The following is a 23,827-nucleotide window of genomic DNA, read 5'->3' as shown; positions in this document are numbered from 1 at the left end:
CTGTCAGCCTATGGAGATTGGGTTTGTCTCACGGAATGTCTCAGTACGTGTCTCAATTCAATCAGCCCGAGCGGTGACGAGACGAACTGAAGCGGTGACTTTACCTCATGTTCGGAAGGCGTGTATGGGCCCAGCTAGCCGCTGCGCTGGATAACTGATTGGGTACCTGACTTCATACGATGGCCGGCCTGTGAAGGGTTACATAAGGCGCCTGCCCACGATATCAGCCCCGATGAGTTGTCTGCGGGATGGGGCTGTCGGCCGGCCCTGTTCTGCGGGCAGGGCTCGCCGGCTGCTGTATGTATGTATGTATGCTGTCGGCCGGTCGGCGCATCGGCCGGTCCCTGGCGGCGACTGGCGCCGTTACAGACTCCCGCACGTGACAGGCGCCCGAGTCCAGGCACGTGATGGGCAACCAGCGCCGGGTGACCGTCAACAAACGGAGCACAGCGCGACTGGGGAATATCCGACCGCCGGCGCTGAACGGCAATGGCAAACCGAAAGTGGACTCGCGTGTTACGGCGACACCTTTGACCGTATGACCCAGGGGTCAGCAAAAGGTCGACCTGCCGAAATTTGCACAACGCATAGTGGCTTCAGCAGAGCTGCAGCGGTCAATGTTTTCCGAAAGACTAGCGAAAACAAAGCTTGCTTTTCCACTCAGCAATGAAACCTATCAAGATCACATGTTGGATACTTTCAGATGTGCATTCACTGGCTATCCTCAAAAAGGAATGAAAATAAATGCTCGATTCTGATCAATAGCCCGTCACTCTGAAGCTGCCGCATTTGATCACTCTCGGCCGCCCTCCTATCTCTGGCAGTCAGGCTCGCTTTATCACAGGATGTAGTTGATTCAGTGCACAGTGGGTGATCTATTATCGTTTCATAACATGATGGATTTCAGGCATGTGCCACGTGCGAGACCGGAGCGCCTTTGAGCGGGCGGTGGCCGCGGAGCTGACTTTATACTCAGTAGTGACCACCTGTTGGGGCTGAAGACAGGTGAGGATATCACAGGTGGTCCGGTCACTCCCAGGATATGCTCATGGTCGTTGTGGTATTCCTGTCATGGGTTGGGGAGTCGCAGGCTCTGAGCTGCGCTGATGGCTCAGTTTCGATGCAGTGAAGATTCCACCGTTCACCCTCCCTGAGGGATGATTCTTGAATTTGAAGTCCTGACCATCAGCTCTTGCTCGTGTTTGAATCTCATTGGAAGTTGGCATATGATACGATGAATAGTCTCTTAAAAAATGTTTGTTTTCGGTGCAGGAATCGGTGACCTTGAGCTACATATTTTCCATGTGCTGTAAGTCGTTAAGTTTTATATTCGAACTCGAGGAAGCTTCATCCAAACATGAATTTAGATTTAATCGGATTTCTTATTTAAACGGGATTTTAAATAAACGGCCGTATGCTCTACTGCTTTAAATCCGGGATAAGGTATAAAACAACATTGGCATGGTCAGCTATCCAGTAGTTTAACCCTCGCCGGCCGGGGGGGGGGGGGGGGCGGGGCGGGTGCCGCCCCCCCCCCCATAGGGTTTTTTTCGCGATAGCTCCGACCACGCTGGCGATAGAGAGCTGAAACTTGGCATACCTGACCTTTGATCCAAGCCGCATCTTTTGACACCAACCGCATTTTTGGGTCAGGTCAGGTCACTGACCTATGACGTCATAAGTGAACCTCTGCACGGTCTTTAGATGTCGCAACTTCGCAACGCCCTCACTGCCAGAGGAGATGTCACAGGGAAATGAAACTTGCAGGATCTAGTATCCATTATGAGTCCCACAACTTGTATATCTCGGATTTTTCCTAAAGGTCATATGAGGTCAGGTCATTTTCGTGACCTCACCATTATAAGTCAATGGGGAAAAATGAAAACTGCTATTCTGGCGCCGGGAACGATCTCCAACTATCTCAAGCACACAGAATCGTGATTTTATGCACTCCTTGCAAGGTTAGATGCGTCACTTTTGCAATGTTGACCTTGCGTGACGTCATTTATGACGTCATCAAGGTCATATTAGTTTTTCGTCAATAACTCTTGATCAAATTGAGCTAGCGAGTCGGGAAAGCCACCAATGGACTCAGGAAGACCTGCCGAATCGAATGATATGCAACATGACCTCTTTCGACCAACTTCGTGACCTGGGGGTGCTGACCTGACCTTGACCTGAGGTCAACACCCCAAGTTGACCTGACCCGGACAAAAAGTATATCATTCGACGCGCCTGAGCGAGACAAACACGATGCTGCCAAAATCGGCGCTCTGCGGCCGTTTTTTGCGAAGTTATTCACCAAAAACTGAACCGTACCTTTGGGCACTTGACCTGACCTCAGAGGTCACCGGTTGACCTAGGACCTTAAAATCGGGTACCAATCTCTGCGTCTCGTAACGGCGCACACGCTCGTTTTTTCCGCGACGCGCTAGCTCCACCAGGGGCGAAACGGCGAGGGGGGGGGTTCGCACCCGCCCCCCCCCCCCTCGGCCGGCGCGTATGTAGAAAACCAATAGGTGCGGCGAGGGTTAAGTTCCATTTCTTATTAGACATGCCATCGGTAAACTTACCCCTAATTGCTTGTGTCGGAATCTACACTTTTCATCTAAATTCGCTCTTTTGAATGGCTGAGTATGAGCGCTGAGCAGCTCGTGGTTAGGGTCCTTGCTATGCGGCCAGTGGTGACCGGACGACTAACCGACCGTCTGATTTATAGTGTTTACTGCTGTGCGACGAGCGCCTGTCCTTGCCGGCAGTGGATGTCACCGCGCAGCCTGGACCGTTTCGGACGGCTCCTGCGCAGGTCACAGGCACTGTGCGCATCCCATCGGACGCAGCGGCGGTCATCTGCATGCGTCCCGGAGAGCGATGGAGCTGGGCCGTCTCCGGAGCTGTCGGGCGAACACCGGGCCGGCGCTGTGTATCAGCGCTCACCATCGCACTGGAGCCAGCGCCGCCAGCGGCCGGCCGACGAGGGGCCGACCGAGGGGCCAGGCTCAGTGCTCAGTGCCGTTCGGACCGTGGTTGTGCACTGTTGGACGGGACGAGTGGAGAGCTGGGAGGAGAGAACTAACACGGTCCTGAGAAGGTGAGTACTTGTCATGGATTGGATTAGTATTAGATATAAGATGTTTGCGCTTGAATAATGAAACTATTAAAAGCCGCGGCAGTGACGCTGGCAGGGCAAGTGACTGGAGATGTTTATACCAATGCTCACTCGGCTCCTAAGCCGCGCTGCGACAAGCGATAAACGGTGCTTTTAATGTAAAAAATCGATGGGGTTAAATCAGGGTAAAATCGAATCGATGATTAAGGTCTTTCTTTTGTGAGATCAAAAGCCATGTCACAATCCAAGTCACCAACTGGTATTATCTTTTTGACATTTCATGGCTGCAAATTGCAATATGGTGAGGAAAAATATTCAATGAGTCCTTCGCACTCTATCGACAAGTACCTTTCGAGCTTCTCGTCAGATCTCACCTAAGGCTGGCGATCTTTTGGAAAGTTTCCTCCAGAGGGCGGGCAAAAGTGTCATGTAAGACGATGCTTCTTGCTTATCTTGCTTATAGGTTGCCTATAGATACATGCGCCCATTCAAGGTACTCTTCTCCACTTCCTGTCGTGGCGCGACTCTTTCGAATTTCTAATGTTATTGCCCAAAAACTTCCTTTGACCCATCCTTTGGTGCGACAGGAAAAGATATCCACATTGAGCGGTCAACAACAGCCCAGTTAATGACGATACCTACGAGCATGCTGATTAACGGGATTATTACTCGGTACTCACACACATTAACATGCTATGGAACAGGGTATGGGTAGGCACGACTTCAATCATTTTTGATTAATAAAACGGCTTGTCTTATGCTACGGTGAAATCAATACTCGCTCTTTTCTACGTTAGACGACATGCCGCTTAGACATGCTGTTTGCATTGTTTGCAAGTTGCAACTGCATTGTAGAGTTGACCTGTTGAACTGTACCCTTATTAACCGTTTCCGCCCGTGCAGCCCCCTCACACTGCGCGATGCCCGCTGCGAGTGAAGTCGAGATCGCAGCGCCGCCCAGTGGACTGGAGCAGCAGCACGCGGCGGTGTTCACCGCGGACGCCATCGCCTTCCTCTCCGACTGCTACACGCGGTTCAGAAATGATATCCAGACGGTAAGTGACATACGGGAGCTCTTATCGCACTCTGCACCCAGCCTCTCGTAACTCGTCTTGTTGTCCCATATGTTATTCTCCCTGTCAGCGTCTGATCATAAGATCACTGGTTACTTTGAGGTCACTACATAACTGATGTAAAATGTAGACATTGGACAGCTTACTGTGTATATTAGCAACCAGGAAGTGATAGCTTAGTGGCTGTCAGGTCACTAGTTGCTTGATGTGGTTCATAAAAGCAGAAGCACCATCGTACCATTGTTGATACAGGCGTTCTAGCATCATCCGACCGTGTCCCTGTCTCGCGCCACACTGTAACCCGTCCATCTCTCCACCTATACCTCTGTGTTACTGAATGTATCAACACCGGTCGTGTCGGACAGCTGTACGACGAGCGATGCCGGCGCCAGCTGGCGCTCAACACCAGTGGCGAATTGCCCATGGTATCCTCCCAATCGGCCCGGACGGACGGCGACTGGACGGTGGCGCCTCTACCGGACGGGCTGAAAGACAGGAGGATCGACCTCGGCGATGTCACTCCGTCCGATATGACTCAGCTGACTGCGGCGCTCAACTCGACCGCCTCAGGAGTTCAGGTGATAATGGAGTAGCATGAATCGGGCGTCGCGGGCTAAGGGGTTAAAATGTGTCTCAGGCTGCAGCACGAACGTCGCCTTTGCTTGATTGTCAGTTTTGATTTCGTGCAGGGTCATCACCTACCACATATTTATAACGCAGTTTTGTGTTTCATCTGACACTACCCTATGCAAGGAGGGATGCGTTTTTATCTGCAGAAATAGACCTCCAGATATACTTGCATGACATGTAAAATAAGTTGATCGATGACGTCAGATGTGATGCCTTTTTCAGGTAGACTTTGATGACGGCCACTGCCCTACCTGGCGGAACCAGCTGCTCGGCTGGCACCACGTGATGCTGGCATCCACCGGAGACATGGAGATGCCTCCGCTGGAGCAGGCGCCCGTGCTGATGCTGCGGCCACGGGCCTGGAATATGACCGAGTATAACGTGCTGATCGGGGGCCGGCCGATGCCCGGAGCGCTGACTGACTATTGGTGAGTGGTGCGGGCCACCGGCGGTCGAACAGCCACTGGTAGCCGATAATGGCTGGTGAGCTGACAGTCTGCTGGTAAGTGGGGTAGAGTGGTGTGCGGTGGATGTCAGAGAGGCGGGCTGCCGATGTAGGCGGTCACTAGTGAGCTGAGACAGACGGCGTCTGGTCTGTCGAGGTCTGTCAAACAAATAACTGGTCTGTTGCGGTAAACGACTTCTGGCTTTCCGAGGCCTGCTGGAAAGGCATATGAGGCGAGACCGAAATATTGTCGACTTGTGTGCGCCTCAAGCCCACACCCAACAGTCGGAACTCCATGTGGCCGTCTGTGTGCTTATCCAGCATGTTCCCCGCCCTGGTCATGACCCCGTCTCCGTCCCCGTCCCGGCAGCCTGCTGCTGTTCCACTGCGGTCGGAAGCTGGCGGCGGCCGGACGCGGACCCGCCCTCTACCTGCCCAAGCTGGAGGCGGTGCTGGAGGCCAGGCTGTGGAACAGCATCTTCTGCTGGACCGAGGACAGACTCCAGATGGACAGAGGTGCGGGAATATAGGTCGGAAAAGGACATTTGGAATAGTTATCAATCCGTCCAGGTTCGTTTTAACCCGAGTAAAAATGCAATGAAAAGTTTTGTCCGAAGAGTCATTGTTCTTTTAGCAATGCCCTCATACTCGTTACTTTTGACGGTAAGTAACGGCATAGCGTGCTTGAAATTAGAAACGATACAGAAACTGGATCGGTTAAAACCGATCAATAACTCGAAAAGCGTGAAACCATTTAGCAAGCTTCAAAAGAAATCGTGACGGTTTAGTCTGTATTTTATTTATCCCAGAAACCGTTCATGTTGAAACTTCACTCAATTAGTTTTACATGTCAACCTGAACTGGGTCTGACTTTCAGGAACAATCCGCGCCGTTCTGATGATTGAGAACGTCCTGGCGGCCTGCGAGATTGAGGACATGCTGTACGAACTGCGGGAGCACTCGCTGGGCCTCAACTGTGGCATGTGGGACTACGCCGCATCGTTCATCAGCAAATTCTGTACGTATGACTGCACGTCAATATCTGAGCAAGGCAGGAGCCTATTAGTCATGTACTAGGGTGGCCCGCGTGCTCCGCAACGCGAAAAGGGGCATTTACGATCGGCGGGTGTTTGGTTTTCTTGTGTCGGTTGGGTTATCTATCCCTTTCGGTGGATTGCTTTTTGACGGCTGAACGTTTTGGTTTGGAAAAAATATCCACCGCATTGAGGTGCCCGTGTCTGATAAGCATGCTTTCCACTTCAGAATCTGTCAAATGTGTTTTATAACTGAGGTGCGTAGTTTTAAGACAAATGAAAGGCGTAGATAATTTTCACTAAAAATCGTTTTGCAATTTATGTTTTTAAGAATACTGTTGCTTGTCATGCAAACGTGATGATTGGATCTTGGAGAGAATTGAATGCTCTTTCCAATGATAGCATTTTCAATTGTCAAACGTATCAGGTTAAGCAGCAAAATCCGTGTAATTATTTAGTGGCACATTTTGGACAAATACCATTTAATTCAGCGATTTTTTCCACATTGTTTTTGATCAATTAGCTTTTCAAAATTTGTCCATGAGAGACGGTACATTTTTATTGCTAATAGGCGCTGTTTCAACTAATTTCGTCTGACGATCACCTGAAATTAATATAAATTCCAAAATCCGTCCAAAACGTCCATTTTTCAAAAGAAAGTGTCCTCCCCGGTGCACGTGGCGCGTGCCAACCCCTGCACCGCACACCATTCGATAGCCCGTTCGATTCTCTACACGATGTTGTTTTCCCCGTACCGGTCGGGCCCACGGTTACCGAGATATTGCACCGGGACCGGACCCGTGTCGGGCAAATTTGGCTGTTTTCGCCCGTTTTTTGCCAGCCGATTAATACATGTAAAGTCTATGACGCGAATTTGCACTTTTTGGGCACGCGCCACGCGCTCGCTATCGATCCGATCGAGCTGAGACCCATCAAAGGCACGTTGTCCATCCTTGTTCTATGAGTTGCGCAAACTTCAGCGCGGTAGTTGCAACGGTGTGACCTGTAACCCGCGCTACGTAGCACCATGTCGCGACCTTCGTAATAGACAGAAACTACGTCACCACAAATAGTAATATAGACAAGCGGCTGCGCCACTTGCTTTGCTGCGTGGTAGAAAAAAATACAGCACCAGCCAATTTGCTTTCGAATGGTGTTTGATTCATGTCGATGTGTCGTCTAGAAGCATAGATATGGACGGAAACGTGAAGAGAATTTAAAAAAGAACTGTTCTGAGGGCGTTGTTGGATGAAATTTGGGTGATACAGGGTCAAGACGGGTCAAAGGTGTCAGCCTCGGTCACTTTGGGTCAGGCCAGGTCACATAGGTCACCTCTCGTCCGCTGGGATCAGCCCGGGCCACTGTTCTGCTTTTGCCTCCACCCCTAACACTACCCCTACCACTACCCCTACCACTACCCCTACCACTACCACTACCCCTACCACTACCCCTACCACTACCCCTACCACTACCCCTACTACTACCCCTACTACTACCCTTACTACTACCCCTACTACTACCCCTACCACTACCACTACCACTACCCCTACCACTACCCCTACCACTACCCCTACCACTACCACTACCCCTACCACTACCCCTACCACTACCCCTACCACTACCACTACCCCTACCCCTACCACTACCACTACATCTACCCCTACCCCTACCACTACCACTACCCACACTCCTACCCCTACCACTACCCCTACCACTACTCCTACTACTACCCCTACTACTACCCCTACCACTACTACTACCCCTACCACTACCCCTAGACCCTACCCCTACTACTACTCCTACCACTACCCCTACCCCTACCACTACCCTACCCCTACCAACACCGCCGGGTCATGTCAGGTCACAGAATAATTGGATCCAATCAGTACTAAAATATCAGACTTCAAGTGTTCCCAGCCCTGCCCTTATTCGTGTCATTCCATTACGCTTAATCGTATTTGTCGGAAATGGCGTTTTGTGGCATATGTGGCGCATTGCGACAAACGCGGTGCATTTTCACCCGGCGATTGAGCATGTATCTTGGCACCAAATTGCACCCATATCGGACTATATTTGACAAAACTGTGCGATTTTCGGCAAACATGACGCCCTGAGATAATTGTGGCGCATTGCGGCAGACGCTGTGCATTTGCAAACTCGTATCACAAACTGTTCCCATTGAATGAAAATCAGCACATTCTCTCGCCACTTTTTATTCAAATTAAAAAGTTGCCCATCCGCCAATGCGAGGCACCCGCCACCGATCGGCATGCATTTGTTCCACAAAGTTTGTCGACCCCGGCTCTCAATGAAGATCTACGAACCGATCAAAATTTCATTGGCGTTCTTCCGGCGCGCCCCACGCGCGAACCGTGCACCCCAGCGAGTCGGAACCTAGAAAAGGCGCTGACCCGTTCTGTCACCTATAAGGTGTGCAAATTTCAACCCCCTACGCCGTACCGTCTGCCCTGTAGCCGTAACAAATTGAACCCACTACACGATGTGCGGACACACAGACTCACAGACAGACGGATTCTGTTTGAATAGTAAGTTAGATACCGAGTGTTTTTGATTGATATAAGTGAGGGTTAATATTGGGTCATGTTTGAAGCATGTTTAACTTCTGATACATCAAGTCGCCAGGCATACGATGGCTGCGTAATTTATGCGCTCAGTTTTAGCACTGGCTAACTTAATGGACCTAGCACTGCAGATCAGAGGCCAGTTTTACCAACAGAAAAATAGCCGCCTGCCGCCAGAATTTTTTGCCTAAAGACCGCTTCACATCCGGAGCGTAAACGCGATAGGCACGTAAGCGGATAGGGCGCTTTACCCTTTACGCTCCGTATGTGAAGCGGTCTTTAGGCAAAAAATTCCGGCAGGTGGCTATTTTTCTGTTTGTAAAACTGGCCTCTGATCCTGTTAATCGCGGACACCGTACTGCCTTCAATCCCTCTGTTCCACCCTCACGACAGTCAAATCATCCCCTTCCCTTCCCTCCCTTACGCCTCTGAAGCCATGAACCGGGATGGACGGTCACCTCTAGCCGTGAGTAGCTCCTTACGAACATGCTCACGTGCGGTGAGGCGACCGTCAGGGACGTGGCCTTCTCATCATGACGGGCTCAGCCCTGGCGGCGCACCAGGGTGGTTGCCCAAGCCGAATGTTTCCGCTTAATGCCAATTACCCTTCCAGCTCTGAAACGGTCTCATTAGACCGGAAGGACCCAAGCTTACAAAACAAACAAACCGTGCGGCTCCCAGTACTCTGATCTGTTTTTGTTCTTCAGCGCGACGGCCGGAGTTTGTCCTGCCTGACCGGGGGACCAACATCACCATGGCTGCGCCGTTCCTGACCGCCTACCTGCGGCACGCGCTGTCCGTGGGCCGGCGCAGGAAGGCGCCCGTGACGGCTGGCATGGCGCCCCAGGTGCTGCCAGAGGACATCGAGCTCAGGTTAGAGCGGTGGCGGGCGGCAGGGGCTTGCCACAGTGTACTGCTCAGGGTACTAAGTACCGAGCACTGAGCAATCAGTCAGCGATTACTGGCCAATCAGTCACTGATCATCCTTCATCAGTTACAGACTAACCTGGCCGACTCATAATCTGTCGGTACGCACTCCGTAGGTCATTGCTCATTTCTTACGTCTCTGACTTATCTACAGCTTGAGACTTAGGCAATAGATCACTTAGTTGCATATACTTCCATTTATTAGTCCGTATTCTGCACTTATATGTCATCTGAAATACTTTTTTGATGGAATACCCCAGATACCCTAAGCATTCGTCGTGTACATGATGTTATACCGTCTCGGTTTCGGCGCCGATCGTCTCACAGCCGCCGCTGGTCGTATGTCCCCAGGAACTCCATAATCACGTCGGTGGTGCTGGCGAAAAGGGCCGAAATCGAGGAGGGAGTGGATGGATTCCTGGCTCATGATCCCAAAATGATCCCCGCGCTGCATCAGGTCAGACTCGTGTTAAACTGCGGTAACGGATTGCTTGTGGGTCAATTTCGAGGTGTAGCCTAGTTGAGCTACCTGCTTCAATTACCGTTTGTGTTGAATTTTATTACATTGAATTTTATTGACTACATTATGGTTGTTTCAAAGCTGGTAATTCGTGGTTGTTAGGTACTGCCTACTGACATACAACTGCAGTATCAACACTGATAGCTGGTTTTGAGACGGATTACGTGATACACCAATACCAGATCTCTCTCAGAATATATAGTAGTTATGTTCGTTGTTTCGCACTCTCGCCTGACGCCGCCCTCTCCATTCCCCAGCTATGGGAGGTGGTACACCCGGGCCCTGAGGTAGCGCCGGACCTGTCACAACTGCTGGCCGTGCCGAAAGGCCACATCACCACTGGCGGCATCCACGAGAACGTCTGTGTCAGTCTGATGTTCATCCACGCCTGGCTGGACGGCCAAGGGCAGTTCGTTCATCGCGGCAGGATGGAGGATTCGGCGACCGCCGAGATATCGCGCTCGCAGCTGTGGCAGTGGTGCCGACACCGGGTGAGGGGGCGAGACTGGGTGGGGGGAGCGCCACTGGGTGCAGCGCGCCATACTCATGTTTGTGGACGATGAGATAAGGGAAGTCACTCGAATTCCCTTCCTGTGCCAGTGGGTGAGGTGGCGCTGCGGGGCGCCACCATCCGGGGCTCGTGGGGCTGTGAGGGGGCGCTACGATCCGCGAGTCACCAGCGTCCAATATGTGTGGGGATGGATACCTCACAACGTAACAAACCATGGTCATACACAATACCAAACTAAAAGTCGCGCAAGTATGAGATCGTGTCAATATGATAGATGAAGTTATCCAGTCATCATGCATTTTAGTTGAACATCACCTAGCCGTGGTCTCTAATAGCTGTCGAGTTTTTCAGGAAAAAAATGTGTCCCACTGCTCGAGTCTTAGCATAACATGACTCCCGAGTCTGTCCAGATGCCTCTCTGCTTACAACTCAACACCCATGATTGCTGACTCCCGACTCTGCCCAGCAGCCCCTGTACCACTCTAATACCCGTGATTTGACTCCCTCCTCTGCCCAGGTGCCTCTACACGACTCGCACGGCCCGGTGACGCTGGAGCTGGTCTTTACCGAGATCGAGAGCGCCGTCAACCTGCTCAAGAAGGCCGGCACCGATGTCAGTGACGCCGCCCCGCTTCTGAAGAGTCTGATTCGCAGCGAGGAGTTCATCCCCTTCATTACCACCTTCCTCAGCCAGCTACCTGTGGTACAGGATGCCCCGTGAAGGACCGACACCAGTGGTGTGGGGGTCGGTCGAGGACACCCCTGAGGGTCTAGCAGCGACTGGTGTAGAGGGTCTGTGAGTGACCAGAGGAGGGTGGTGTTGGGGACTTGCTGAGGGTCCAGCTTGAAGGAGGTATTGTATGTAGCATGCCGGGAACCCTGAAGGGTCCAGCGGCAGGTGTAAGAAGCCAGTGGTTAGAATCTGAGAGATATGAGCTGCTGGCTGGTGCAGCGACCTGTAAATACTGTGTAGATCGACAATCTAGAATTAGATCGAGAACTATGTAGAATCTGGTCGGGTGTTATGAGGTTTCGAGCCGGGTGCGCCGGTATCCCTCGGCTCACCGATGCCGTGTGTGTGTGTTACGGGTGGAGGGTCAGAGCCTGTCGGTGTGACGATCGATATCAGAATCTCAGATAAAGTTCAGATTCGTCACCAGCGTGTGAGGTGTGAGCATACGTCCTGATCTTTTATCAATATATGTATGCAGAGAGGCGTGGAGCTTTATTTTGGTGAGAGAATGTTTACCAAGAAGGTAGTGCCAGCAGTGGAAGGCGACGTGAAACTTTCGAACTCCTTACAAGTTGTATAAGCTGTTATCGACAGAGCCCCACTTCCTAGCTGATGATCTAAGCGTCGGAGCCTCCCAAGTCCTTAATGTATTTATCGGGCGCACTCAACAGCCGGGTGTAATTAAACATGGCTATCACGGACCCAACCGTGGCTGAACCCGCGGCACACAGCGCCCGGGATGATCCAAGTCAATATCGGGCCCCAGAGGTATGTCCGGTGTATGCAAAAGCGAGCGGTGTTTGAGGTGTAAATGGGAAAGGCAATGGGAACGTGTTGTTTTTATATTAAAATTGGTTACACATGTGTTTCGGGAATAATCCCTTGGTCACACCATATAAAAATAACTACCTATATCGAAATACAATCGAGGTCGAACGGGGTCGAATGGGGACGTTCACAGACACTCACAGATTAGCAATTCTATACATGACTGAAAACGTTACACTGCTTTTCGCCCGGAACCCCTACTTCCTGAAATCATTTTTCAAAATTAATTGAGCAGTGTGCTTGCTGAGTTTTACTTTACCCGAATTCCCATTGAAATTACTAATCGTAGAAATAAACGCTGCTTCCACCGCCTGTCGGTTACGCTTATTTAATCCCACGCATAGGTTTGACATCGCCGACCAGTTTGGCAAATGCCCCGCGTCATCCACATGCTGCACTATGGCGTTAGATTCTTGGTGATTCCGCAAATCTCTTTTGTGTTCCTCTACCCGTTTAGCTGCACCCCTGTATGTTTCCCCTATGTAGCTTTTTTCACAAACGCCACATGGAATTTTATAAACCACACTGTTTTGGTTGCTTGCTTTCTTCTTGCGCCGTAAAATATCCTTAATTGTTGAACCCGATGGAGATGTAATGTTTAAGGCTCCCCTGGTAAAGCTTGTGATCACTTCAGATTGTTCTGACAGAGGTACTGATATATATTCCTTTCTTTTCGTGGCATTTGAATTGGAGGATCTTGAGCGGATCTTTATAGCTTTCTTTTCTAGCTGAAGGAGAAGACCCAAAGGGTAGCTGAGTTTGGTAAAAGTTGTCCTAATGTACTCTAGCTCGTTCTGTAAATATTCCTTTGAACAGATGCGAAACGCTCTGAGATAAAATCCCAAAACGACTCCAGTCTTCGTTCTTTGACTGTGCGACGAATAAAAATGGATAAAGTCATTCTTGTTGGTCGGTTTCCGGTATACGGAAAACATCAGTCTTGATTCTCGGTTCCAAATCAGTGTGTCTAGGAAAGGGAGCTTGCCATCTTGTTCCTGTTCGCAGGTGAACTGTATTTTCGGGTGCACGTCGTTGAGCTTTCGAAGAACACTGTCTAAATCTTGTTGCTTGTTCACTATAACCAGAATGTCATCCACGTACCTTAGCCATGTGGTGCTTTGACCGACGATGTTCAGAAAATGATCCGTTTCTAACGTTTCCATGAAGATACACGCGAGCACAGGACTAAGAGGGGAGCCCATCGCCAGACCGTCTATTTGTTTGTATTCATTGCCTTCAAATTCCAGGGCGCCAAACTCAACGCAAAGTCGGACTAGGCGAATGAAGTCCGCTTTCGGCACTGGCAGTGCAATGTCCTGGTTATCGTCCAGTGCTCGTCTTACTGCTTCCATGGCATCTTGTAAGGGGACATTTGTGAAAAGCGATTTCACATCAAAACTTGCTAGTTTTTTGTCATTCATTCTTTCATCGCTTTTCTTCGCTTTTCACAAATGTCCCCTTACAAGATGCCATGGAAGCAGTAAGACGAGCACTGGACGATAACCAGGACATTGCACTGCCAGTGCCGAAAGCGGACTTCATTCGCCTAGTCCGACTTTGCGTTGAGTTTGGCGCCCTGGAATTTGAAGGCAATGAATACAAACAAATAGACGGTCTGGCGATGGGCTCCCCTCTTAGTCCTGTGCTCGCGTGTATCTTCATGGAAACGTTAGAAACGGATCATTTTCTGAACATCGTCGGTCAAAGCACCACATGGCTAAGGTACGTGGATGACATTCTGGTTATAGTGAACAAGCAACAAGATTTAGACAGTGTTCTTCGAAAGCTCAACGACGTGCACCCGAAAATACAGTTCACCTGCGAACAGGAACAAGATGGCAAGCTCCCTTTCCTAGACACACTGATTTGGAACCGAGAATCAAGACTGATGTTTTCCGTATACCGGAAACCGACCAACAAGAATGACTTTATCCATTTTTATTCGTCGCACAGTCAAAGAACGAAGACTGGAGTCGTTTTGGGATTTTATCTCAGAGCGTTTCGCATCTGTTCAAAGGAATATTTACAGAACGAGCTAGAGTACATTAGGACAACTTTTACCAAACTCAGCTACCCTTTGGGTCTTCTCCTTCAGCTAGAAAAGAAAGCTATAAAGATCCGCTCAAGATCCTCCAATTCAAATGCCACGAAAAGAAAGGAATATATATCAGTACCTCTGTCAGAACAATCTGAAGTGATCACAAGCTTTACCAGGGGAGCCTTAAACATTACATCTCCATCGGGTTCAACAATTAAGGATATTTTACGGCGCAAGAAGAAAGCAAGCAACCAAAACAGTGTGGTTTATAAAATTCCATGTGGCGTTTGTGAAAAAAGCTACATAGGGGAAACATACAGGGGTGCAGCTAAACGGGTAGAGGAACACAAAAGAGATTTGCGGAATCACCAAGAATCTAACGCCATAGTGCAGCATGTGGATGACGCGGGGCATTTGCCAAACTGGTCGGCGATGTCAAACCTATGCGTGGGATTAAATAAGCGTAACCGACAGGCGGTGGAAGCAGCGTTTATTTCTACGATTAGTAATTTCAATGGGAATTCGGGTAAAGTAAAACTCAGCAAGCACACTGCTCAATTAATTTTGAAAAATGATTTCAGGAAGTAGGGGTTCCGGGCGAAAAGCAGTGTAACGTTTTCAGTCATGTATAGAATTGCTAATCTGTGAGTGTCTGTGAACGTCCCCATTCGACCCCGTTCGACCTCGATTGTATTTCGATATAGGTAGTTATTTTTATATGGTGTGACCAAGGGATTATTCCCGAAACACATGTGTAACCAATTTTAATATAAAAACAACACGTTCCCATTGCCTTTCCCATTTATATCAATACGTCTATGTAATAATAATAATAGTGTTTGAGGTACCCAAAGCGCCACATTCTTCCACAGACTCATAAAGGCAGCGTGTACAAACAATTATATATTGAACAAACTGTGAGGTGCGTATATAAAGCGTAAAATGTCATTCATTCAAGGAATAAAACAAAGAGAAGGAACATATGAACGACAGTAAACACACTCACTATAAAATTAATTGGCCCTTGCGAAACAAATCAAACCACTGGTTCGACCAAACAAAACGGTTCAAACGCACACGTTCGCAGTTGTATTTCATAGCGATTGGGACGCAGCGCGTCCGCCTGACAAACCACTTCTAAAATCATTGTCCTCACTACTCAAGTAGCGCCTCAAACAGAATGGCACACAAATCGTATCACAAAGTTTTCGGCATTCAAAACTAAGCACACGCCACACGCGCCGAATTCTCAGCTATATGCATTGTAGTGTTGGGAGCAGGTTTGAAGGTCTGTCTCCCTGGCTCAGCTCACAGAAGTTGGTGGGCTCAGCCGAGTGAGCTGGCCGGACCTCGGCAGTGGCAGCTGGCAGTGGTCCCGGGTCCGACTCACCGTCCAGTACGGGCCTCGCTCACTCATTAACTTACTCATTGACTCACTCACTCACTCACTCATTCACCCAGTCGCTTGCTTTCCCAGTTACTAACCCACACGCTGACTCACTCACTCATCGGCTCTCTCAGTCACTCATCTCACTCACTCACTCCCCTACGTCTCCAGTATGGCACACAGACCCTCAACGGGCCACCTGGCTGGAAGGCACTTCGAAGACAACCCGGTATTGCAGCATTGACCCGACGCTTGATATGAGGGGCCGACCAGCGCCCGTGGCTTCGGCAGGACACTCTAGCGCCGGTGACCAGTTGACTCTTGGCTGAGGAGCCGCAATCCCAGCAGTGCGCTCCACGGTTCCTGAGCCCTTTTTCAACTCACTGAGGCGTGTATTGCGGCGCCTTCGGCATGCGGGGATTCGGTCGCCGACGAGGGATTGGGCGTCTATCATCTAATTCCATTTAATGCGGACTGGTCCTTACCAGCAAACCCCGATATCGGAGCCACCAAACAACGTTCAGAAAAACAACGTATCTACACCGCTTTGCAAGAGATGACTATTCGACGAAGGAGGGGGCGGGAGCGGCGGGTCGTCGGGCCCGACGCCGCCCCGCCGGTGACGGCGGCCGTCAGAAGTGCACCTCGCGCACGTCTGTCGGCGTCTCGGCTTTGCTGGACTTGGTCTCGTCGGTGGCTGTGGCGCCGGAGGCCGCGAGGGCATCACGGTTAGCCTGCTCCTCAGCGAACAGTCGGCACATCTCCTCGATCTGGTAGGTGCAGTTCCGTATCAGCTCCTGGGAGAGAAGGCGGGAGATATCGTCAGTGGAGTGGAGGGTTTAGGGAAGCCGAGTGAACTTAACAACACAGACCTCTGTATGCCGAGGTCTACAGAGGTCTACACTCTACATATGGTTACAACAAATGACGACTGAGCATTAGGTTCATAAAAGGCAGTCATTAGTGCTACAAACGCCAGTCGCAATAGCAGCACCCCACGCCAAACAACAATTGATGGACGCAAATAACCTATCAACAGCCGTTCTGACCAGCCCAACCCCTTCCATTACCCATCCCAGACCTTGACCGCGCGCCTGGCCAGTAGTTTACCCCACCGTCACTAGATGTCTCTGTGTACCCGTCCGAGGACCAGCCCAGTTCCTGCGCCAGCACCGATGACTCAGTGACCCTGAATCGATGGAGTCAGCTGCTGATAGTCAGACTCAGCATCGACTCGAGATCAAAGCCTCCACAGCGACCGGAGCTGGCGGACCGCTGCTGCGACGGAGGGGCAGGGGCGGGGGCGGGGGCGGGGAGGGATGTGACCTTCATGGCTGGTCAGAAGGGTGTGATGGCGACCGAGATGGGTACGCTCAGACGGACCGGCCCGAGCTAAAGATCCAGGCGGTGAATCGGGTGCAAAGGGAGTCCTCAGACGCGGCTAGAGGCCCAAACTGTGTAACATGTTCTGAATGTATAAGTGTAGAGTGCATAACAAGTAGTCAGACCGTTCAAAGGGGTACAAAGGGTGCATCAGGCCTGGTCTGAGGTGCCGACTGCTGACCTGAGGGGTACAACTGTCCCGATCGGATACATGGACCATGGCTCGGGAGCAAGGAGGATTCGCAGGCCCGTCCAGAGGAACAGAATGTGTACCTTCTTCATGTTGTACTCTCGGCCAAGGCCCTATCTCTCGGCGGGCCAGAGATACACTTTGTGTTCCCCATCCTGACGAATCCCGGGACCTGTCCTACTACCCACTGCTAAAAATAAGACCGACAGCGATATAAAAGCGACACCATTATCAATTTACTGCGGGCGCCGGTCCGCTCTGGGCCGACCGTGGGAACGCCGGGGAGGGGCAGCAGAGAGGCACGGGCCGGCCCGACCGCCGTCTGCCCGCCAGCCAGGGTGAACGCTCAACTGAAGGTCGTCGTCGCAGCGCCCGCCCGCCGACTACCTCCTTCTCGGCGGCGGTCCAGGGTCGCCGGCGGGCGGCTCGCCAGCGCAGCAGCAAGGATGGAGATCAACCCCATACAGACCGCGCGGGTGGGGGCTCCCACAGACTGACGGGCGGAGAGATGGGGCAGACTCCCGACCCGTCAATAGGTTAGTCATTGGATTGATGCCTCAAGACTGACTCCGGGAGCCGATAGTCTCACAGACAGTGTCATCATGCCTCAGCCCTCAAGCTGCCCACACTTCTGTATGCCACATGCCGCACCGCAGCCAGCCAGATGTTCCCTGACGCAACCAGAGCAGCATGTTTGCATATTGGTCGATTGTTTAATAAGGCGACATCCGGTGCTGATACATATGTTGCGGGCCAAGTGCGAAGGCTAGTCCATTCGCGAATGGACTAGTCCAAGTGCGTTATCGCACTTGGACTAGGCCATTCGCGAATGGACTAGTCCATGTGCGTTATTGCAGTTGGCCTAGGCCGTTTGCGAATGGACGGGCGTTTATGCTCCCAGTCCATGTGCGAAGTCAGGCCAAGTGCGAAATATCCAGCAAGAGGTCATCTGGAGTCAGCATTTTCACACAATGTGTGCAGAATATGGGAGAAAAGGTATACAAAAATTGGCTTTGCTGCGCGCCGCCGTTTTCTCGTGATCTGTGAAAAACCACAGGGAGGTTGAAAGCAACCTCCCCCCCCCCCTGCAGTGCGCGTATTGTTAACCCTCGCCCCGTTGGGGGGGGGGGCATTTTGGCCCCCCTGTGATTTTTCCTGAATAGCAAGAAAACGGCGGCGCGCAGCGCCGCCAACTTTTTAGTACCTTCCCGGGCATCAATTTGACACCTTCACACCAAATTTCAAGTCTTAGGTCACCTTAGGTCAGGAGTTATTGAGGTCAAACTGAGGTCATGTTCGAGCAAAAATGAGCAAAAAACATGCAATCTTGAAACGCTCACCAAATCTACAGTTATCAAGCAATTTCAAAGTTCTTTATTTGGTCTAGTAGACACAAAGCGGTGCTACAAAACTGCTGTCTAGGATTTTCAAAATTTTGGGTTTTTGACCCCAAAAAATTCAAAAAATTGATTTTTTTAGAAAAACTATAAAAAATCAAAACTTTTTCCGAATTTCGAAAAAAAACGGAATATATGTGATAGTCCCTGCGCTCTTCTATATACATACCAAATTTCAGATCGATATCTCGTTTTTTGGCCAAGTTATAGCGAAAAAACTGTTCAAAAATGATGACGTCAAATTTTTGAACTCAATTGTTAGCGATTCTAGACCACGTACGGCAAAACAAAGACCAACATTGAACTCCCCGTGACGAGCTGCATCGATTCGATACCCATTTCAATTTTGTGCAAAAATATTAACTTTGAAATTTGACCTAATTTGACCTGACCTTGACCTGACCTTGACCTGACCTTGACCAAAACGTGACCTAAGCTGGCCCCAAAGGCTGCCTGACCCACATAATCGCATTTGTCATGTAAAATGGACCATAAAACATGTATCACACGACACTTTCATATTGTGGCCCCTCCGTGACCTGACCTCTGTGACCTGACCTGGTATCAGTGACCTCAAATAGCAAAATATGTGTTTGAAGAACATTTCTACACCGATGATTTTCAATGAAATGCATTTTACTCGATTTTACAACGCATTTCTTGAAATGCCTGTAAACGTTGAAAATTGGACCTTTGACCTGACCTGTGACGTCATCGGTTTGACCTAGGTCGATAAAATTGGATCACAAGGTAGTTCCCTGATAGGGCTATCCAACACCGTTTGCCGCTTGTTGCTAGGTTGCGTGGTTCTCGAGATCTTAGGGGGGGCAAAATGCCCCCCCCCCCCCAACAGGGCGCGTTGCTCGGCAGAGCCCAACGGGGCGCGGGTTAAATGCAATGCAACACAACAGTTCTTCGAACACTCACCGCACCGCACTCACCACACACAAGCCGCACCGTCCCGGTACACCACACCAGAGCAGAATGAATCGAGCGCCACAAACTCGACCAAGGTCAGGTCGGGTCATCAGCGGGGAGCCCGGAGCACGGTACTAATGGTCTCCGCACACCACGCGACTCTCCGCTGTTCGAAGGTCACGGGGATATTTGACCTCCCCCAGATCCAGATCGGTGGCCGAAGCCTGGCCAGCGGCAACACGTTGCTATAATTTCCGCTTGTGCAGGGTTCAGCGGAAAGTCGCATCCCGAATGGACCAGGTGTGTGGAGAGTGAGACCTTAACCCAGAGTTGCGCCAGCTCGCAGATCTGCTCCGGAGAACAAACTAAACATATAGACGCAGTGGCGTCGCCACGGATTTTCGACTAGGGGATCTGGTCGGACGGTCAGTCAAAGTAATCCCCACCAAATACTGAAAACTCCTCGGATTTAGACAATCTTATTTTGAGAATGCACCAAAATCGTTTTTAAAATATTTTATTTTATTCTTGATCGATTTTCGTGGCCAAAAGTGTGTGTGTGGGGGGAGGGGGGGGGGGGGCGTCGGACCGGCATATTTTCAAGAATGTGTGTGGGGGGTCCGGACCCCTCCGACCTGGGGGGGTCCGGACCCCTCCGACCCCCCCCCCCCCGTCGGCGACGCCCCTGCATCGACCAGCGGTCCCCCATTCATTCGGAATCGTACCCCAATCCGAGGATCCATGCTTCCGGCGGCTAAGTGCAACGCCACAAACCCGTCCGTTCGCAAACGGCCTAGGCCATTCGCGAATGGCCGGCCATTCGCAAACGGACTAGTCCGTTTGCAAACGGACCGCCATTCGCAAACGGCCTAGTCCATTCGCGAATGGACTAGTCCGTTCGCAAACGGACTAGCCTTCGCACTTGGCCCGTAACACATATATCAGAGTCGACTGGAGGTTAGCCTTTCTCGCCACTAGCACGCGGCCGGTGTCACGTTGGCCAGGACATGACAGGCGGCTGGTGAACGACATGGCTGAGGAATGACACCTCCCCTCCCCCAATGAGACGATCTGTGACAAGGTACACGTGGGCGAGTGGAACTGTTCTGATGAGGTGAGGTCACTTATTGAGCGATTGCAGTCCAACTAATGAGTCACCATGGTGGCTGCTGAGCAAAACAGTGGTCCCACTGCTGACTGCTGAGTGCCGAGAGCCTGTCAGCAGTTCTGCTCAGCAAAGGACAGGTTTTCTGAGCGAATGACAGTTCTGCTGAGCGGATGGCAGTACTGCTGAACGAATGGCAGGTCTGCTGAGGGGGTGTCAGGTCTCTCGATAAAATGACAGTTCTGCTGAACGAATGACAGTTCTGCTGAACGAATGGCAGGTCTGCTGAGCGAATGACAGGTCTGTCGAGCGAAAGCCAGCAGTTCAGCCGAACCACTCGCTGCCACGTGCTGAATCAGCCGCAGTGGCAGCACTCAGACTGCTGAACGAGTTGCAGCCCCCAGTCGTCGAGTACGACAGACCGAGTCGCCGGGTGCGACAGTCGCGGCTCCGGCAGCGCACGGCTGCCGCCCGACCGACAGGCGGCCTTTCACAAGTGCCGCGCTGCAGCCCCCTGTCTGGTGACCTCGGCGACACCAGATGGCCGTGTCGACAGCACCAACAGCACCACCGACACCACGGTCCACGGTACCGGGGCGGGCAGCACCCCTGCAGGTCACCGAGCCACGCGCCGCTCGGCAGAACGCTACAACTCTCAGCGGAGACAAAAAACCTAAGTAAAAATAAATTGTGATACATAGGCCTAAATAAATACCTGGAGGCAGGTATCAGTGAACAACGTTTGCAATATGAAAGGCCACCACTTCATTTATCAGCTGCTGTTATACCAAGCATACAGATAAAGCCGTCGAACTTCCATGAAAACACCCGCTGAGCCCGTCATATCTGATAGTACCGCATTCTTCGCCGTCTGGGCCACACTAAACTGGCCACTCTATACAGCACCTGTTGCCGATACCACCGGATGTAATCGGACCCGTAAACTGGCAGCTCTGTCGCGACCCAGACAGTCACGCCTACATTTCCTGCACAGGTAGCGGGCAGGTAGAGTGTGGGCGGTCGCTGCCCTCTGCCGAGCCGACCGATCGATACCTCCTGTCGCGTCTGCGGCCGCCCGTCTAGACCGCCGACAGCTCAGTCAGACGGATCAGCTGACGGCGTCGGCGGCGACATACGCCAACATCGGCGGCGACGATGGCAGAGTCAACAGAACCCCGACGACCGGCCGACATGGGAAACGCTCCCGTCGAGAGGGAGCCCGCGGCGGCAGGGGACAGGGGAGGGGGAGGGGATGACGGGGGAGTCTGTCAAACAGCTGACTGCCCGGGGGGCACACAACTGGCCGGGGGACCGAACAAGCTTGGGGGAGGGGACTGTAAATGCTGGGGCGGTTAACAGCTGGGTGGCTGGATGCGCCCGGAATTCGCAAAAAAAAAAAACTTACCGTTTCGACGGCGGTGATGCGGTGTAGTTGGCTGAAGATGCCGTTCATGGCGCCTTCCCGGCTGGCCGGCAGCAGGCCCTGGACGGCCGCCGCCAGGCTTGCAGCCGCCACCGTGCTCGCGGAGTAGAAGACAAACTTGAACTCTGAAACAGGACACGAAACAATTATTACACGACAAGCTCGACTAATAGCTCGACTACGTGGGTCAGACACTCGGGAGTTTAAGCCAGAACGGTTATTACTGTGGTGGTGTAAACAAATGCATTCGACTTTCGATTCAATTCACAGGAACAGGAAGACAGCATCATGTAGTTATCACGGTACCTATTCCTAATCCCTCTATCTGCCGGCTCCAATTGGCCCCGTTTATTTCCCCTGCGTCACCCGCCACCACCTGTATCAGCGGTGGGTCCGAACCTTTCGCACCACTCCCTAACCGAAACACCCAATAATAACCTGGGACACGCCACCTCTCGGCCGGAAAAATACCTCAGTCACCCAAACAAAAACAGACCGACCCCGGGCGGGTAGCCGGGGAGGGAGGAAGGTGGCCCACCCGCGGGCACGGAGGGACCGGCTGACCGGATATCGGGTGGATGGCCATTCCGGGAAGGGTCAGCCCTCGGCCCTCTGTTGGGGGTGTCTGGGGGACGGTCAGCCCTCTTTCGGGGATCTGAGAAAGGGTCAGACGGATGAGGCGGCAGCACCAGCTGTCTGTGGCAAGGGGCGCTCTGGGTCAACCCGAAGTGGCATCAGAAGGACACACGACACCAGCCGACCAGGCGCGATCCCAGTCTCAGTAGAGGGGTTTGACTCCCTCCCTGATACAGTTCCAGGAAGAGGTTATCTTATATGACACACGAAAACACCGCGGAGGGTCGGCCCGTGACCCCTCCTCAGCCGGCCGGCCGCTCCCAGGCTGTCCACTGTCCACCCATCTGTGACGCGGGGCGATCCATCAGCCGCGGAAGGGCGCCACTGGCCGCCGGCAGCGGGGGACGTCACTCAGCTCCCAGGGGAGCACGGTTTGAGCGCGGCGTCCTCACTGCTTCACACGGCTGATAGACGCAATCTAAACTCGGCGCATGTGGGAACCCCCGGGGGACCGACAACCGAACCTTGCAGGCAGCCGAGGCCCGCCAGGCGACAACTCGGTCAAGGGTACCGTATGTATGATCACGCGGCCAGCCCTGCGAGGTACCGAGGAGGTAGATGCATGCATATTCTCCATGAGGTCTCGAGTATAGTTGGATTTGGTCCTCGATAGGCCAGTCGCTGCCCAGAGCGCCCCTGCGACCTCTGGCAGGGAATACCCCTGATCGACCCGAAGGTCCAGCTCGGGATACAATTAAACGAGCTCTGGATGCGAGGCGGGCTCCACCGAGCATGGGCCGCGAGTCGCAAAATTTGCCCATTGCCCATACCAACTCACCGTGGAAATCCCTTAGGTGAAAAAGTACCTGCATTTACTACCAGAACTGAAGTTAGGAGTACCGAAAGGGCTTTACTAGCCTGACCGAAGTGACTGATTAATTGATTATAACCATGGTCAGTCACCATGTCCTTTCCTTTTCACAGTCAATATCCTGTGAAATTGGTGGAGCATTGACCT

At 51.8% G+C, this 23,827-nt stretch overlaps 2 protein-coding genes across 3 annotated transcripts in view; one reads left to right on the top strand and one right to left on the bottom strand.

The window, feature by feature from the left end:
• The first annotated feature begins 2,754 nt into the window (after nt 1–2,754).
• Nucleotides 2,755–12,051, top strand: LOC122385892 (malate synthase-like). The gene is made up of 10 exons (XM_043374517.1): nt 2,755–3,091; nt 4,013–4,164; nt 4,548–4,760; nt 5,035–5,240; nt 5,628–5,773; nt 6,135–6,275; nt 9,581–9,746; nt 10,152–10,257; nt 10,578–10,811; nt 11,349–12,051. The coding sequence occupies exons 2-10, from the start codon at nt 4,030–4,032 to the stop codon at nt 11,550–11,552; spliced, it is 1,551 nt and encodes a 516-aa protein (XP_043230452.1). The 5' UTR covers nt 2,755–3,091; nt 4,013–4,029; the 3' UTR covers nt 11,553–12,051.
• A 3,269-nt stretch (nt 12,052–15,320) lies between these two features.
• The window catches only part of LOC122385874 (G1/S-specific cyclin-D3-like), a 109,269-nt gene continuing 100,762 nt past the window's right edge, over nt 15,321–23,827 (bottom strand). For both annotated transcript variants that reach the window (XM_043374483.1, XM_043374493.1), the window contains exons 4-5: nt 22,216–22,358; nt 15,321–16,614 (exon numbers count right to left, since the gene is read on the bottom strand). In XM_043374483.1, coding sequence (XP_043230418.1) covers nt 16,450–16,614; nt 22,216–22,358 — 308 coding nt within the window. In that variant the 3' untranslated portion in view covers nt 15,321–16,449. The remainder of the gene's footprint in view (nt 16,615–22,215; nt 22,359–23,827) is intronic.

Source organism: Amphibalanus amphitrite, unplaced genomic scaffold (assembly GCF_019059575.1).
Source record: "Amphibalanus amphitrite isolate SeventyFive unplaced genomic scaffold, NRLGWU_Aamphi_draft 000015F_arrow, whole genome shotgun sequence".
In the NCBI taxonomy this organism is placed as follows: domain Eukaryota; kingdom Metazoa; phylum Arthropoda; class Thecostraca; order Balanomorpha; family Balanidae; genus Amphibalanus; species Amphibalanus amphitrite.
This window is presented reverse-complemented; position numbering and strand designations above follow the sequence as displayed.

Excerpts from the sequence above, each read along its gene's own strand:
- LOC122385892 (XM_043374517.1), top strand. The coding sequence starts at position 4,030 with ATGCCCGCTGCGAGTGAAGTCGAGATCGCAGCGCCGCCCAGTGGACTG. Across the intron at positions 4,165-4,547 it reads TCAGAAATGATATCCAGACG|CTGTACGACGAGCGATGCCG; the intron begins GTAAGTGACATA and ends CGTGTCGGACAG. Across the intron at positions 10,812-11,348 it reads GGCAGTGGTGCCGACACCGG|GTGCCTCTACACGACTCGCA; the intron begins GTGAGGGGGCGA and ends TCCTCTGCCCAG.